We start from the raw sequence: 14795 nt of genomic DNA, 5'->3' as shown, positions 1-14795 counted from the left end.
CTGGGCTGTCAGTGATGTTTGACAACGGTGCAGGCTTTTAGGCATTGAGTTGATTGGCTGATTAGATATTTGTATTAATAAGCAGGTATACAGGTGTACCTGTGTAGTGGCCATAGTATGTATGTAGCTTTTAATTCTGGGATCAGTACAAATTTGGTTAAATAAAAGCATAAAAGGCCATAAAGCAATGTGGAAGGGTCATGGAATAGAGATGAATATAAGCCATGACCTCATTTAATGGTGTTTTTAAAAAAAATGACTGAATGAGCTGTGATGCTGTATTCCTCTTGATGCCGTTCTGTGTTGCTTTCTGTTTGAGGTGCAGAGCTGGAAAGTTGGTCACTTTAACCTAAAGAACAGGTGCACACTTTCTGTTTTAACCTACTAGCCGTTGGCATTCCATTATTAGTGTTCAGCCAGTTCCTCAAGCCTGTGTCTTGTCCACCTGATTGTTAATATTGAAACATTTTCCTTTGCTTTTTAGGTTGTTCAGTTTAATCGGTTGCCTTTGGTGGTCAGCTTCATAGCCAACAACGATGCTAACACAGGTATGTTGTACACATTACTGTGATGTGGTCCCGTGGTTTTGTTGAGCCTTAATGACACCTAGAATGTTAGCTGTACATCTTGCTCCATCACTCCAAAGTATATTTGATTTCTACTTAGCACAAGGGTTGTTTTAGTTTCCTAACCACAGAGTGCTGCTCCACAGAATATTTTATCAGAGGGCAGATGAACAGACTTTGTATAAACCTGCTGGATTTATTGAAAAAAAATGTTCTGCTATAGACATAGAAAAAACAAACTGCTGGAGGAACTCAGCAAGTCAGGCAGTATCTGGAAGGAATTAGACAGTCAATGTTTCTGTTTGAGATGCTTCACCTGACCCATTGCATTCTTCCAGCAGTTTGTTTATAGTTCCAGCATTTGCTGTGGGCATAATTGCCTGTCATACATGCAAGGTACTTTTAGTGGAACCAAGACAAAGTCCCTTCTACATGCAAGTGTTATGATATGGCCTACATGCTTTGTATTTCTTTTTCTCTATAAAGTTACAGTAGGTTTATTGCTGAGATGACATTTTTTATGAAAGATGCAACTGTGAAAAGGGATACAACTGAAGAGCACTTGTGAGCCATAGAAATAAATGATAGTGATGGTGAACAGTACTTTGGCAGAATGATTTAGATTTCATCCTAAGATTCAACATGAATGTTTTTTATTAATAAGATTTGTATATATGGACAAACATAAAGGTTGTAGTAGATGTTTAGATCGGTTGAGTTAACTTACTCTTTCATGTTCTGTTTTATATTTTATTTGAGAGGTGTTGCTTCTTAGGATACATCTGAGGTGGTCACTTGATAAAACAGTGACATAGACTGGAATTTGATAACAGTCACCACGATAGCGTAGTGGTTAGTGCAATGCTATTACAGCTCAGGGCTTCAGATTTCGGAGTTCAGTCCTGGTGTCTTCTTTAAGGGGTTTGTTTGGCCTCCTCATGAAATGTGAGGGTTTTCTCTGGGGGCTGCGCCAGTTTCCTCACACAGTCCAAAGATGTACCAGTTAGTAGGCTAATTGGTAAATAGTCCTGTGGTTAGGCTAGGCTTAAATTGGGGGTTGCTGGGTGCACAGCTCAAAGGGCTGGATGGCTTATTATGTGCTGCATCTCTAAATAAAAAATAAATAAATCATGTTTAAGGAAACAGGATATTGTGGGTATTGATGCTTTATGTAATGATTTCACTGGACTTTCAAATAACAAAGGGTTTTGTTGGATTAAATGAAGAACAAAACACAAGTAGAACCAGACCTGTGACAATAAATAATTATATCCTTAAACCATTTCTATCCTTTATGAAGAAGTTTAATGACCAGGTTCATTGGCATTGTCCTTGCATGGTTTACATTCACCTTTTTATGCTGTTGAAATAAATTTTTAATACAGCTGACGGGGAAGACAAATGACATGAGTTTATTTTAGTAATTTTAAGCTTATTTATTGGCTCTACAATTTATTATTTCCAATACAGTATTTTTTTTTGTTACTTGACTTCCAATTGTGCGCCCTGCCAAGTGCACTTGGCCATTTCTGTTCCATTTCTTGATTTCCTGTAGTTTAACATTCAGCCTTGACACCTCATTTTCCAATATTTTGTAACTTTTGTCACCCACTTGCTAATGGTTGATTTTCTATAGCCTATTTTTAAATGTGTCTTATCAACTTTATGACTTTTGCTTTAGTTCATTATATTCATCGGGGGTGAATGGAGGTGTAATAACCCCAAGGGCAAAGAGAGGGGAAAGGGGGTTGTTAGTGGGTATAATTCCAGGGAGAGGAGATTAGTGGGAGTGTAACCCCAGGGTGGGGGTAGTAGGGGTATAATCCTAAAGCAAGAAAGAAAGGGATAGTGGGGCTCTAACTTCAGGGAGAGAGGAAAAAAAGAGAATCTGACCCCAGGGAGAGGAATAGGGAAGTTAGCGCACTTTAAGAATCTCTTTTATAAGTACAGGCAGTCCCCGGGTTATGAATGAGTTCCGTTCCTGAGTCCGTCTTTAAGTTGGATTTGTATGTACGTCAGAACAGGTACATCCGGTATTATTTAGCATCAGTTAGTCAAACATTTGTCTTAGTATATAGTATATATTTTACCTTTCTATGCATATAAAACACTTCAGAAACGTATGTATTTCAATAATTAAACCACTGTGTTGCTTAGTAATAATTGTAGCTTTCATCGGGGCAGGGCCTTTCACATGCTCCATTATTCTCTCTTTATCCTTTACTTGTATCCTTTAAAGTTGTTCTGATTGTTGACCAACTGTAGCCTAACACTTTTCCAATGACTGATGGCATTTCACCTCTTTCTAGTCATTTTATTATTTCCACTTTATTTTCAATCGCGATCACTGCGGATTTTATGTTCTATCGCTGAGCAGCAGTGAATCTTCTGATTGGCCTATCAGAGTTCTCTTTAGGAACTAGTTGACTTGATCAGCATTTCTGATCTGGCTATTGTTCATGATTGCACTTAATAAAACAAATATAGCAGCAGCTGTGGGCGGTGGGTCACTCCGGGTCCTAAAGTCCACCTGCATTGAGACAAGTTAAATGGGACAAGTGGGGGTGGTGCTGACTGGAAAGGTGGGGGGGGGGGGTCAGGGTGAATTTTGCTAAGAAATATTTAAGCCAAATATAAAGTTACACACTCAACACAGTGTTAATGGCAACGACTTAAAATGGTGGACGATGTTCTTCTCCCTCCGTTCGTAAGTACGAGTTGTCCATAAGTTGGACATTCGTAACTCGGGGACTACCTGTACATGGAAGAGAGTGCCCTGGAGGGATATGGGCTGAATACAGGAAACTGGGACCAGTTAGGTGTATATCACGGGCCCATTGGGCTGAAGGGCCTGTACTCGTGCTGCATTGCTCTGTGACTCTTCTCAATGATGCTAGAAGATTTGAAATTCATTCTGTGTTTGAAAAGTGCCATTTTTTTCAGTCTGCGTACTGTCTACTGAAACAGATGAAGTTAGTGAGTCTATGGTAGAGCTCACCTGCTGTGGGGTCAACTCTCAATCTAGTGACATTCAGCTGCTTGGTCTTGGTGAAAATGATTTTAGAAGTCAGATTTGTGGTAGTGAGGACCTTTGGATGTTTATCTTAGTACTCTGTTCATCTTTAAAAAAGATACTATGGGTTTGGTTCAAAGAGAAGAAAATCAATGTGAAGGACAAGGGGATGGATAGGAAGTTGTAATGTGGATTGGAGGGTCAAATGGATTTTTCAGTGTGTTGATGTGTAACTGTAAAATGATTAGCCACCGTTACACTGTTGTGTTGTGTCTTAAAGGATTAATCGTCAGTTTGGAGAAGGAGCTGGCACCATTGTTTGAAGAGCTGCGCCAAGCTGTGGAAGTTTCATGAACTGCAGACTCCAGAAAATACGCCCATTGCCTTGAACATTGTGAACTTACTGGCAAGTTGTTAGGCAGCATAATTTACAAAATTTGTACATTATGATATCTTAAAAAGGTAACTTGTCGAGTTAATGCTGCTGAAATTGAGTCTAAGATTGTGCATGGCTTTCCTGCAACATCGACTGGCTATTCCTTTGCTCAACAGCTGTGCCAGCTCAGAGTTCTGATTTCCTTTAGGTGCTCCCAGTCAATTTGTATATAAAATATAATTTGTGCAAGTTAATACTGCTTCTAGTCTCTGAATGTCATGATGCATTGGCTTATTTTTGGAGGCGCAGTGTAGGGAAGAGAGAACCAAGGCTGTATTTAAATTATTATGGTATATAAATTGCATTTGCTTTTCTAGATTTCATGTACAAAGTGAAGGTCTCAGTCATTTAAAGCTGTTGGTATAATTTCAGACTTGTTCTTTTCTGATTCTGAGATCTTGTTATTAAATCCAGAATCACAGTCTGTAGGAGACCAGAGTCCAATACAGTTTTGAATTAAACAAAGTCATCAGATCTGTCCAGCTTGTTTCTGTTAACGTGTACAGCACTTTGAAATAAACCAGTATATTTATAATGTTGTCTTTGTAATCTCATTTATTTTAAAATGTTAGCTAATCTCATTTTAAAGATGCATTTTTGTGTTAGTGGAGATTTCTCTGTCTCAAAGTGTTTGGGGGTGGGGGCTATTGACTTGAGAGGACAAGACTCAGCCAGGCTGTAGCTGGTTCTGTCTTTCAGTTCTGAGATTCATCCGAGTTCTGAACCTGAAACACTTAACACTTGTTTCCACCTCATTTGGAACACCTGAGAGTTTCCACATTTTGTTTCTATTTCATGTTTGCAACAATTATAGTTCTGTTTAAATTTTCTTTGATTTCACTTTTCTTGGCTGCAAGTTGACTGCTGAGTTTCTTCTGTTAAACAGCGCTCTTAGCTATGAAGTTCTTTGGGTTCATGCTGAGCTTGTAAAACATCTGTTCTATTGAGTTAAAACTACATAATACTTCATTTAATGGAAAGGGTTTTCATTCAGCTGGTGATCATTTCTAACAAACACATTTGAGGTTTTAAAGTTTGGTGAAACTTTGTCATGTTAAGAATTTCTAGATGGTCTAACTGTTTAAAGTGTGTGGCGTGACTGATTTGTTCTTTAAAAAAATGTTAAAGATGTTTTAATTTGCATTCTGGAACAAAAACAATAGACAGACCTGATCTGGGACCTGTGTTTGAAGAATAAGGTTCCTATCAATTACAAACGAGAAAATCTGCGGATGCTGGAAATCCAAGCAACACACACAAAATGCTGGAGGAACTCAGCAGGGCAGGCAGCATCTATTGAAAAAGAGTAAACAGTCGATGTACTCTTTCCATAGATGCTGCCTGGCCTGCTGAGTTCCTCCAAGTTCGTACCAACTTGTCTTCAGAACCTTTTCCACTATCTCTTATATCATAATGTACAAAAGAAAAATAATGCTGCTGTTCTAGGAAAAAACCTTGTTTTTTGTGCTATAATGTGATTATGATAGCCACTATGCTACCATGTGGAGGGTGAGAGCATAGATGGAATGAGCTGTCAGAGGAAATGGTTGTGGCATTATTGGATAAGAGCACTTGGATGGGTACATGAAGGGGCAGGGCTTGGAGTGATATGGGCTGATTGCAGGAAAACTAGGACTAGCTAGTTCAGTACCATAGTAGGGGTGGACTTAATAGGCTAAAGCACTTGTATCTGTGTTGCATTTCTGTGACTTCCCAGTGAAATCTTTATTAGCTGTGAAATTAATTTGTTAGCAAGTATCTATATTAAAATTTAGTTGAATTTTTCATTCCATCAACATGTAGTAATTTTTTTATTATTCCTGTGCCACTTAGTTTGATTTAACAGGATTATTGTCATTCTTTTTCAGCCTTACTAGCAAAATCTGAAGCTTAACCCAAAGTTCGGTTTTAAACTTGCAAACTGCCTTGACTCAAAAGGACAAACACAAGGAAATCTGCAGATGCTGGAAATTCAAACAACACACACAAAATTAGCAAATCTCTTAGCAAATCCTTTCAGTTAGTTCTGATGAAGGGTCTCAGCCCAAAACGTCGACAGTGCTTCTCCTTATAGATGCTGCCTGGCCTGCTGCGTTCCACTAGCATTTCGTGTGTGTTGTTTGACTCAAAAGGAAGTGTTCTGTCCTGCTCTCTTGTTTTTGCCTTTAAAGGAGCATAAACCATATTGATAGTTTTGACATGGGTGGGTGTGCTGATACTCCAATAATTCAGCAGTACTGCTTGCTTGCTTATTAGTGTGGAGTGCGATAAGTCCAGGCAGAGTGCGTGGCCAGAGCCAGTTGTGAGGGTGGAGCCAGCAAAGTTTGCACTGGTTTCCCTAGAAAATCACTACAAGTATAGCATAATAAAAACAAGTAACATCCAATAGTCCAGAAAATTTGCCAGTCTCACAACACCAAAATCCTAAGCTGCAGTAAGGACAGAGCTTGGCAATAAGTCAATGGCCTTCTCAATGTGGTATGATACTTTGTAGATAAGGGCCTGGGATCAGACAATATCAAAAGCTGATTACAATTAATCAGGGCCTTTGCCAACTTTATTTATTTAGAGATAATTCACAGTAACAGGCAACAAGCCCAGGCTATGCAATTATACCCATGTGTGATCAATAAACTGGTTCAGTCCTCTGTGTGGGTACATGGTATGAAGAGAAAAATTCCATGAGCAAATTTTTATTTCATATCTCAAATTTTACTAATCTAAAATTCTAATACAGCCATCTTGGTGGTCGGTCTGCAAACTAATGTTGCTGGATTCAAAGCATGCCCGACCACAGCATACAAGATGCGAGGGTTTCACCTGTATTAAGGTAATATGTTAAAAACTTCTCTCAAGCACATTCTTAACATTATGCAAAATCTGCAAATATCGGTTGATGAGATTAAATAATTTAAATTAAGAAACATTTATCAAGCTGACTCTGCAAAGGGTAAGAGAGTTATTGCTGGGTAACCTACTGTTCCATCTTTTCTCGGTTAACCAATGATATCTACATAACTTTACAGCTATAACATTTTGCTTATGCTTTACACAAGTTTTCTCCATGCACTCATCCTGTTTAACCACTATAACACACAGGTATTGTTATTTCCATTTTGTCAGAGCTTGAGGTACAAGCTCCAGTTTATATTATATTCCCCCAAAGTTATTGCATCCTTTTTGTAATACAGAAAAATGCATAAATGTAGGTTCCAAGTTTACCACCTGCTGTTGAATTCTATTCCTCCAGTAAAAGGACCCAATGTTTTTGATGGGCAAAGGATCTTGGTGTAACTTCATGAAAGTAAAACTATAGCAAGTTTTAGAAATTCTTCCAAATCTACACTTTTAAGTGAAGTTCATTAAAAGCTGTTCTGGAGGAAATTCTTGCTGGTTTAAGTTTTCGTAGCTTTCTTCATTTGAGACTGGAATAGGAAGAAGAAACACATTAGTTGTAGCAGGATAGCTGATCACCTCTGCACAGCAATAAACTAATTTGCTCTCCTCTACTCTCAGCTGCTGTCAGTGCTGGACTGACTTGACCAGTTAAGGACAGATATATTTGGAGGGAGGTAGGTGGATTCATCCCATGAAAAATCATAGAGTGCAGAGGAAAGTTACAAGATTGTTGCCTGGATTGGAGGGTACACCTTATGAGAATAGGTTGAGTGCACTTGGTCTTTTCTCCTTGGAGCAACAGAGGATGAGAGGAGACCTGATAGATGTGTATAAGATGGTGATGGGCATTGATCGTGTGGACAGCCAGAGGCTTTTTCTCAGGGCTGAAATGGTAACCACGAGGGGGCACAGTTTTAAGGTGCTTGGAAATAGGTACCGAGGGGATGTTGGGTCAGTTTTTCCACACAAGGTGGTGGGTGCGTGGAATGTGCTGCTGGCAGCAGAAGCGCATACAATAGGGTCTTCTAAGAGCCTTGGGTAAGTACATGGAGCTTAGAAAAATAGAGGGCTGTGCAGTAGGGAAATTCTAGGCAGGTTCTAGATGGTCAGCACAACATTGTGGGCCGAAGGACCTGTAAATTTCTGTGTTCAATCAACAGTAAACATTTCGGGTCAAGTCCTGCTATCAGGACCCGAAATGCCTGACTGTCCTTTTTCCTTCAATGCTGCCTCTAGCTCCTTGGTGTGTTACTCCAGATTTCCACCATCTGCAGTCTTGTGTCTCCATTCTGAACACAATAGCACAGCTAACTGAGACGAGTTAACATACAGGGTAATTTACTGTTACAATGATCCAATTCATGTCATCCCAGGATAGAGGAGGAGATCCCATTGAAACTTAACTAGGGCTCGACTATATCCAGAAGATATTTCCCCTGGCTGAGAAATCTTGTAGGGGGTCGGGAAAAGAATGTGGTCTCAGTGATAGGCCAGCTAGAGGTGAATTAAGAAACTCCTACACTCTGGCTAAACAATTCTAAAGATTCTTCAACTCAGAGTTGTGGAGTTTCTGACATGATTGTCAAACGACAGAACAGGCTTGAAAGGCCAGATGGTATACTTCTATTTATGTTATTTTCTGCCCATCTTGTCCGGGGGGAGGGGGGGGTGTAACATAAGTGGAAAGCAGTTATGCTCTATATCCCTCAGAAAATGACTCCGCATATACACAGTGGGTTTGGGGAAAGCACTTACAGCAATAGACGATTTTTGGTTCCTGCACAAATCTTGGTGAGGCAAATGATGTTCTCCTCGTGAGGAGCAAATAGAAGTGGTAATGTAATGCAATGCCTTCCACAGTAATTCCACTTTAATTTACTAAACTGTTTAGTAAGTTAGTTACTGTTCCCCTTGTTACAGACTCTAGTCACTTATTTTAAGGTAGATACATACCAGTTTCCACCGTATTAACTTGATCCATTCATCAGCTTCAATCCCCGTCTTTGTACACATATAATACGTTCTTTCAGGAAATACTAAGCTGTCAAGAGACGATTTACCCATTATGAGAGAAGGCATTTGGCTCATGTTAGACCCCAACATTCAGCCCCATTCCATCCAACTTATTCTCATTACTCATCAAGCTATCTTATGTATTTGTATTTATTGGTTTTTTAAAAATATGCTGCTGCATGGAATCCAGAGTAACAATTATTTCGTTCTCCTTTACACTTGCGTACTGGAAATGACGTTAAACAATTTTGAGTCCTGAATCATAGATTCTTTGACCACTAGCCTGTAAAGGAGGTAATTTGCAGAAGCCAATTAATTTATCAGCATATCAATAGAGCAGCCCAGGGAGAACATTCAAGGATGCACCCAGGGTCAGGCTTGAACCCACATCCCTGGAGCTAAGAGGTCTGTTTGAACATTTTTAAGCAAAATTGTTAATGTTTAGATTACAACAACGTTTCCTTGGATTCAATTCAGAATAATTTCAGTACAGAAAACGTGGTGCTGTCAAGCTATTTGTTTCATAGCTGTTCACTGCACACCCAATGGACCAACTGGCAGTGGCATTTAGTAACCTTTAAGGTATTGTACAGAAGCAGTCTGAGTGGATTAGATACACATTTCATTCCACTGGTTTTACATCCAGCCATGTTTTCTTTAAGAAAATATGGAACGGAATCATTCCCAACCAAGCCATTTTTATTTAAAGCCATGTTATTTTATTTCTTACCAGAAACAATTAATCCTCTCCTGTGAATAGTCAAATTGTACCCCAGTACATTCAGTTAGATCTAACGTCTTGATTGGTTCTGTAGACTGTAAAGGAAACGTTTTACTTAATTTATCACTGAGACTTAAAGCATACAAGATTCTTAATTACAGATGATACAAGTCTGTGACTGCGGGGGGTGGGGGAGCATGGGAGGTCTGATCTACAGTTTAAAATGTTGCTGCTCTGCCTCAAAACATTGTGCTGAGTATAATTCTGAGTAATTAAGCAATTCTATAAAAGGGACTTGAGAAGCAACTATTTCCACCCGGAGTGTGTTTAGTATATAGAATGAGCCACCCAGAGGAAGTGGTTTAGGCATGTACAATTCTGTAATTGATTTGCTACCAATAAAGAGAGGTAGTCAAAACAGTTTTAACTTCTGATACTCAATTCAGAATTAAAAACAGAGTTCCACTGGTATCCACCAAGATTGTTATACTGAAGCTGCTGGGGGAAAAAAACAACGTTTTTCAAGGCCACTAGTATCAGTGCTGATATTTCTCAATACGAGGTAAAATGCAAGATCCCATTTAGTACTTTGAAGAATTCTTAGTTCTGCTTTCAAACAGCTCTTTCAAGTTGTCGTTATTCCTCTCTGCACCTTGTGGCACTTTGGAAGGCAACCTTGCCATTTCATTAGCATTTGACTTTTTTCTAAACGAGCTTGATGCTCAACCTAGCATGGATGGAAAGACCTTAAGAACATAAGATATAGGAGCAGAGTTAGGCCATTTGGCCCATTGAGTCTCCTCCACCATCTTATCATGGCTGATCCAATTTTCCTCTCAGCCCAAATCTCTTAGCTTCTTCCTGTGTCCCTTCATGCCCTGACCAATCAAGAATCTATCAATCTCTGCCTTAAATATACACAAAGACTTGGCCTCCACAGCTACCAAAGAATTCCACAGGTTCACCACATTCATCCCCGTTCTGAAAGGATGCCTCTCTATTTTGAGGCTGTCCTCTATTCTTAGACTCTCCCACCATAGGAACCATCCTCTCCACATCCACTCGATCAAAGCCTTTCACCCTTAGATAGGTTTCAATTACATCAACCCACGTTCTTCTGAATTCCAACGAATACAGGCCCAAAGCCATCTGACGCTCTTCATATGACAAGCCATTAAATCCTGGAATCCTTTTCATGAACCTCCTTTGAATCTTCTCTAGTTTCAGCACATCCTTTTTAAGACAAGGAGCCCAAACTGCCCACAATACTCCAAGTGAGGCCTCACCAGTGCTTTATAAAGTCTCAACATTACATCCTTGCTTTTATATTCTAATCCTTTTAAAGTGAATTCTAACATTCCATTTGTCTTCCTCACCACAGACACAACCTGCAAATTAACCTTCAGGAAATCCTGCACAAGGACACCCAAGCCCCTTTGCACCTCATTTTAAAAAATATTTTTAAAATATTTTCTTAACATTGAGAAAATAGTCAACTCTTTCTTCTACCAAAGTGCATGACCATACAATTCCTGACACTATTCCATTTCTTTGCCCAGTCTCCTAATATGTCCTTCTATAGTCTCTCTACTTTCTCCAAACTACTTGCCCCTCCACCTATCTTCATATCATCTGCAAATATTGCAACAAAGCCATCAATTCCATAATTCAAATCATTGACATATAATGCAAAAAGAATCGGTCCCAACAGAGACCCCTGTGGAACACCACTAGTCACTGGCAGCCAACCAGAAAAGGCTCCCTTTATTCCCACTCTTTCCCTCCTGCCAATCAGCCTCTGCTTTATCCATGCTAGAATCTTTCCTGTTATACCATGGGTTTGTAGCTTGTTAAACAGCCTCGTGTGGCACCTTGTCAAAGACCTGAAAATCCAAGTACACAAAATCAACCAATTCTCCTTTGTCCATCCTGCTTATTATTTCTTCAAAGAATTCCAACAGATTTGTCAGGCAAGATTTCCCCTTGATGAAACCATGGTGACTATGGCCTATTGTATCATGTGCCTCCAAGTACCCCGAAACCACATCCTTAACAATAGGCTCCAACATCTTCCCAGCTACTGAGATCAGACTAACTGACCTATAATTTCATTTCTTCTGCCTCCCTCCCTTCTTGAAGAGTGGAGTTATTTGCAATTTTCCAGTTTTCCGGAACCATTTCATAAACTGGAGATTTTTGAAAGATCATTACTAATGCCTCCATGATCTCTTCAGCCACCTCCTTCAAACTCTGGGGTGTACACCATCTGGTCCAGATGACTTATCTACCTTAAGACCTTTCAGTTTCCCCAAGAACCTTCTCTCTAGTCACGGTAACTAGAGAGCAAGGAGCTGGCTGGACTTGAACCCAGGACCAGCTTAAAAGTCTAGTTCTGATGCCACTACACCACTAGGCAGCACTCATAGGAGTTAGTTAGGGGGTTAACACCAACTTTAACTCCTAACTAAGATAGAGTTGTAGAGCAATTAAGCATGGATACTGATCATTGACCCAACAAGTTCATGCTGACCACAGTGTCCACCCAGCTATTCTCACTTTCCTGCATTTGGCCCATATCTCTTCCAAGCCCAACCCTCCATGTACCCATCCAAATGCTTCTTAAATGATATAATTGTACCTGCCTCAGCTACTATCTCTGGACAGCTCATTCCCTATACTTACCACTCTCTAAGTGAAAAAGTTGCTTCTCAGGTCCCTTTCGCACCAAATCTATACACCCTAGTTTTGGACTTAGCTACCCTGGGGAAAGGACTGTTACCATCCTCCTCATCAATACCCCTGATTATCAGTCTGCTGTATACAAACAGGATGCCGATGTTGCCACGTTACAACTGTGACCACAGTTAGAGTTGGTTGCAAAGTACTTTGTGATGTTTTGAGTTTGTGAAAGGTGCTGAATGAATGCTTTTCTATATTTACCTGCATGTTGGTTGACAAATTTCCTATGTTAATACAAATACATATTGTTAATTGACTTCATACAGCTATAAAGGAATGTTCACCGTGACAGTTCTATGTGTTACATTTGCCTCAATAAATTTTTATATTTAAGAGACAACTGGGCAGGGCGCAGTTCAGGGATGTGTGGGTAAGTTCCCATTGAACATTACTTCATAGAGCTGATAAAGCTGTGAGGTGCTCCTTCAATTCAATACGAGGACCCTACAGTAGAGATGTAGGCGATTCTGACACCTGGTTTGTCCTCCACCGAGGCTCTTGTAATCTCGCCAATCAACACTCTCTCAAACCTCCTCTTCCAAACCATCAACTACTATTCACCCTGACGAAACCAGTAAGAGTAAAGAAATTACTTCCAAATTTCCTATTGCTTCAATGTATGTATGGTTCTTGGTTTGGCTTCCTCACATGGGAGAAGAGAGTCACAGTTTGCAGAATAATTGATCCTTTCTGCTCTTTGCTCAGTTGCACTGTAGATTACATGCACAAGGAACCAGAATATCCACCCCACTCTGCTTTACAATCATAGTATTATACACTTCCATCCCACCTAGTCCACACTGATCACAACACTCATCTACACTAATCTCATTTGCCTGTATTAAGCCTGTAACCCTTTACATCTTTCCTATTTAAATACTTGTCCAAGTATTGTATCAGACAAATAAAAGGCAGCTCTTTCCAGATTTTCACTACCTCTGTGAAATTTTTACCGCTTAACTCTTTAAATACCTTCCCCCCCCCCCCCCCCCCACCCTAAACCTGCGCCTTCTCCTGCTAGACTCCTCTGTCCCGGGAAAAAGACTATCCTATCTCTGCCCTTCATAATATAATCCTCCCCAAGGTCCCCTCTCAGCCTCTTACTTCCTAACACGAATAAACCCAGCCTGCCAAATCTCTCCTTTTAATTGCATCCCTTCTTTCTAGGCAACATCCTACTAAATCTCCTCTGCACTCTTCCCATTGTTACTACATCCTTTAGTGTAGCAACACGAATGGAACAAAGTCAGAGTTCAGTTCTCCTAAGTTCCAACAACAGCTGTATTAAGGTGATTTGTCCAGCTTGCAGCAACACATAGACAAGCTCAATAATTACTACCAGGAGAACCACTTGGGCAAAACATTGAAGGTAGTCGCATTCACTGGAATAGGTGCAATGGAAGACTGTGCCAGCAGGGGGCAGCTGGTGTCAGGGACAGATCATTGAACTCAGGCTGCAGATATTTTATTTTTTAAACATTAATTAAGCTGCTCAAATGCAGTTTACTTAATTACTTACCATTTTGTCTTTGAAATACTTCAGTTCATTCCTATGTAAAATAAACCATCTGGTTTTCCAGGTCTGGAGAGATAAGAAATTGTACATTCATTGTTCAGAATAAAGCCACGCACCATGCTTCATGGTGGCTGAGCAATGCATGAGGTACAGAATAAGTATTAAAAATGTAAATATTTGACAGGTTAGACAGCATCAGTGGAGAGTGAGGTAGAGTTAATGTTTCATGACCATGATCTTTCATCCCAATTTAAATAACCTCTAGCAATACAGAAACTACAGATGCTGGAACCTGGAGCATAACACAATCTGTCATAGGAACAGTGGGTCTAGCAGCATCTGTGGTGGCAGTGTGAAAGAATTATTGATGGTTCAGGTAAAGATTCTGCTTCCAGACACAGACCAAAAGTAATTGTTGATGGTTTGAAACCCGGTATCCGGAACTGATGTGTTTAAGCTTGAAATGTCAGCGATTCCTTTCTCCTATAGAAGCAACTCGACCAGCTGAGTTCTTCCAGCAGATTGTTACAACAATCTGATTTCGTTTTTTCTTCCAGTGTCATCATTCTGAAACATCTCTCTTCACCTCCACAGATGCTGCCTGACCTTTGAGTATTTTTCAACATTTTCTGATTAATTTTTAAAAATATTTTCAACATCTGCAATATTTTGCTTTTCAATTATGAACTTAAAACTTAGTTAGTGACTGGCCAGCCTGTCAGACCAATGTGTTATTCAGGCAACATCTGCCCGAAATACTCTGATAAAAAACATCTGTCTTCTTTGCTCCACTATATTCATTTGCTGGATCCAAGCATCAATAAAGAAGTCATATTCTTTTGAGAATGTGATTATATGGCATCTTCTTGCACCACTCCAGTTCATACAATTCA

The 14795-nt window shown here is 39.8% G+C and overlaps 2 protein-coding genes across 7 annotated transcripts in view; one reads left to right on the top strand and one right to left on the bottom strand.

Annotated features, from left to right (window-relative positions):
* Positions 1-4489, top strand: part of lamtor3 (late endosomal/lysosomal adaptor, MAPK and MTOR activator 3) — a 34431-nt gene extending 29942 nt beyond the window's left edge. Inside the window, exons 6-7 of the mRNA XM_059965472.1 lie at positions 485-548; positions 3860-4489. Coding sequence (XP_059821455.1) covers positions 485-548; positions 3860-3933 — 138 coding nt within the window. The 3' untranslated portion in view covers positions 3934-4489. The remainder of the gene's footprint in view (positions 1-484; positions 549-3859) is intronic.
* Positions 4490-5337: 848 nt separating this feature from the next.
* dapp1 (dual adaptor of phosphotyrosine and 3-phosphoinositides) overlaps positions 5338-14795 on the bottom strand; it is a 237343-nt gene continuing 227885 nt past the window's right edge. For 2 of the 6 annotated variants that reach the window (XM_059965466.1, XM_059965462.1), the window contains exons 10-13: positions 13906-13968; positions 9657-9742; positions 8867-8954; positions 5353-7440 (exon numbers count right to left, since the gene is read on the bottom strand). In XM_059965466.1, the coding sequence (XP_059821449.1) occupies positions 7411-7440; positions 8867-8954; positions 9657-9742; positions 13906-13968 (267 nt within the window). In that variant the 3' untranslated portion in view covers positions 5353-7410. Of the gene's footprint in view, positions 7441-8866; positions 8955-9656; positions 9743-13905; positions 13969-14795 lie in introns of all 6 variants that reach the window. The other 4 variants (XM_059965461.1, XM_059965463.1, XM_059965465.1 and 1 more) reach the window with 4 other exon arrangements.

The sequence above is a fragment of the Hypanus sabinus genome, chromosome 3 (genome assembly GCF_030144855.1).
Source record: "Hypanus sabinus isolate sHypSab1 chromosome 3, sHypSab1.hap1, whole genome shotgun sequence".
Taxonomy (NCBI): Eukaryota; Metazoa; Chordata; class Chondrichthyes; order Myliobatiformes; family Dasyatidae; genus Hypanus; species Hypanus sabinus.
Note: the sequence above shows the minus strand (reverse complement) of the source record. Positions and strands in the feature narration are given on the sequence as shown.